The sequence below is a fragment of the Penaeus monodon genome, chromosome 27, assembly GCF_015228065.2.
Source record: "Penaeus monodon isolate SGIC_2016 chromosome 27, NSTDA_Pmon_1, whole genome shotgun sequence".
NCBI classification, from domain to species: Eukaryota; Metazoa; Arthropoda; class Malacostraca; order Decapoda; family Penaeidae; genus Penaeus; species Penaeus monodon.
Window position 1 is genome coordinate 29167356 of NC_051412.1, and position 1213 is coordinate 29168568.

General features: G+C 40.3%; 1 protein-coding gene across 1 annotated transcript in view; it reads left to right on the plus strand.

Annotated features, from left to right (window-relative positions):
• The window catches only part of LOC119590388, a 2618-nt gene extending 1663 nt beyond the window's left edge, over positions 1 to 955 (plus strand). Inside the window, exon 4 of the mRNA XM_037939057.1 lies at positions 332 to 955. Within this exon, the coding sequence (XP_037794985.1) occupies positions 332 to 551 (220 nt within the window). The 3' untranslated portion in view covers positions 552 to 955. The remainder of the gene's footprint in view (positions 1 to 331) is intronic.
• The last annotated feature ends 258 nt before the right edge of the window (positions 956 to 1213 follow it).

Below are 1213 nucleotides of genomic sequence, written 5' to 3' on the forward strand. Positions count from 1 at the left end.
TGCTCAACTTCTTACTTATGCTTTGTTAGCCAGTTATTTTCGATATCTTTTTAATAACTAGGTGACCGGAGTCCATAATGGCATAAAAGCATGATTAGATGCTGCGTGAAATGACTCATTGACTGCTACATGAGTGATGAATGACCTTCAGACTTTTGAGTATTTTTCGTTTTTCAGCCAAGGAAGCATGTCATAAAACAGTGTGAGGAATATTAAAATGTGTCTATACAAGTGACAGCTTTTACAAAATGCAAGGGTCACTACTTGACCGCAATCAGTCATTCGCTCAGTTCCATGCGAATATTCTGACAAATCTAATTTCTCTTCTTAGCGCCAACGCCGCGTCGTGGCTGAAGAAGGAGAACGCTACTCTTTACAAAGGCGTGGAGGAAGCAGGAGCTGCGGGCGCTGCCGGAGTGGCGTGCGGGATGAAGTACTCGCAGTGCTTCGGTCTCCCGCCCTTGTACCGGTACCCTCGAGTGTACACGGGAGACCCTGTGCGCGATTACCGGGCTCCCGGTAGTCCTTCCTTTAAGCCGAAGGATTCTTGAGGTGACGGAAGGGAACGCGTGGGATCTGGCAGATCGTTGTCTGTTTACCTATTCATTATTTTTTTGCAAGGCAGCAGCGTGTGAGTGGCAATGTATCGTTGTGAGATTTTGTTACGATTTTTAATTACTGTACTGTACTTCTATGAACGCAAGGCATACATATATATCATTTGATTTGTCATACGTTGCTGTATTACTTCTTGTTAAAATTCCTTGCACATGAGCGTGTTGAAGAAACTACCTGTATTTGAGTTATTTAAAGCGAATGTATCAAACTTTATATGACATAGTACAATTACAATAACTTTCCATCTAGAGTATCTACATATATACTGTTCCTTTTATGCCACATGTTAATGTTTGTTAGATGTTAGAGCAAACTTAAATCAAAGCACTGGCACTCCGTCTCCCCCTTTTATTCCAGCGTAAGAACCTCTGTTTCTTGGACAAAACTAATATTACAATCACAACTAAGTGGACATAACTTAAATTACAACTGAATTCATATTAGTTGCACTGACTGCTTTAGAAAAATCTACAGAACGCCTGGTGATTTGACTTGAGCGTTGTACCTGTGAATATTTTAGGTAGTGAATTTTTTCAGTATATTTTGTAGTATTGTTTACAAATTTTCACCAGTGATTTATCTGTTTCACGACTGC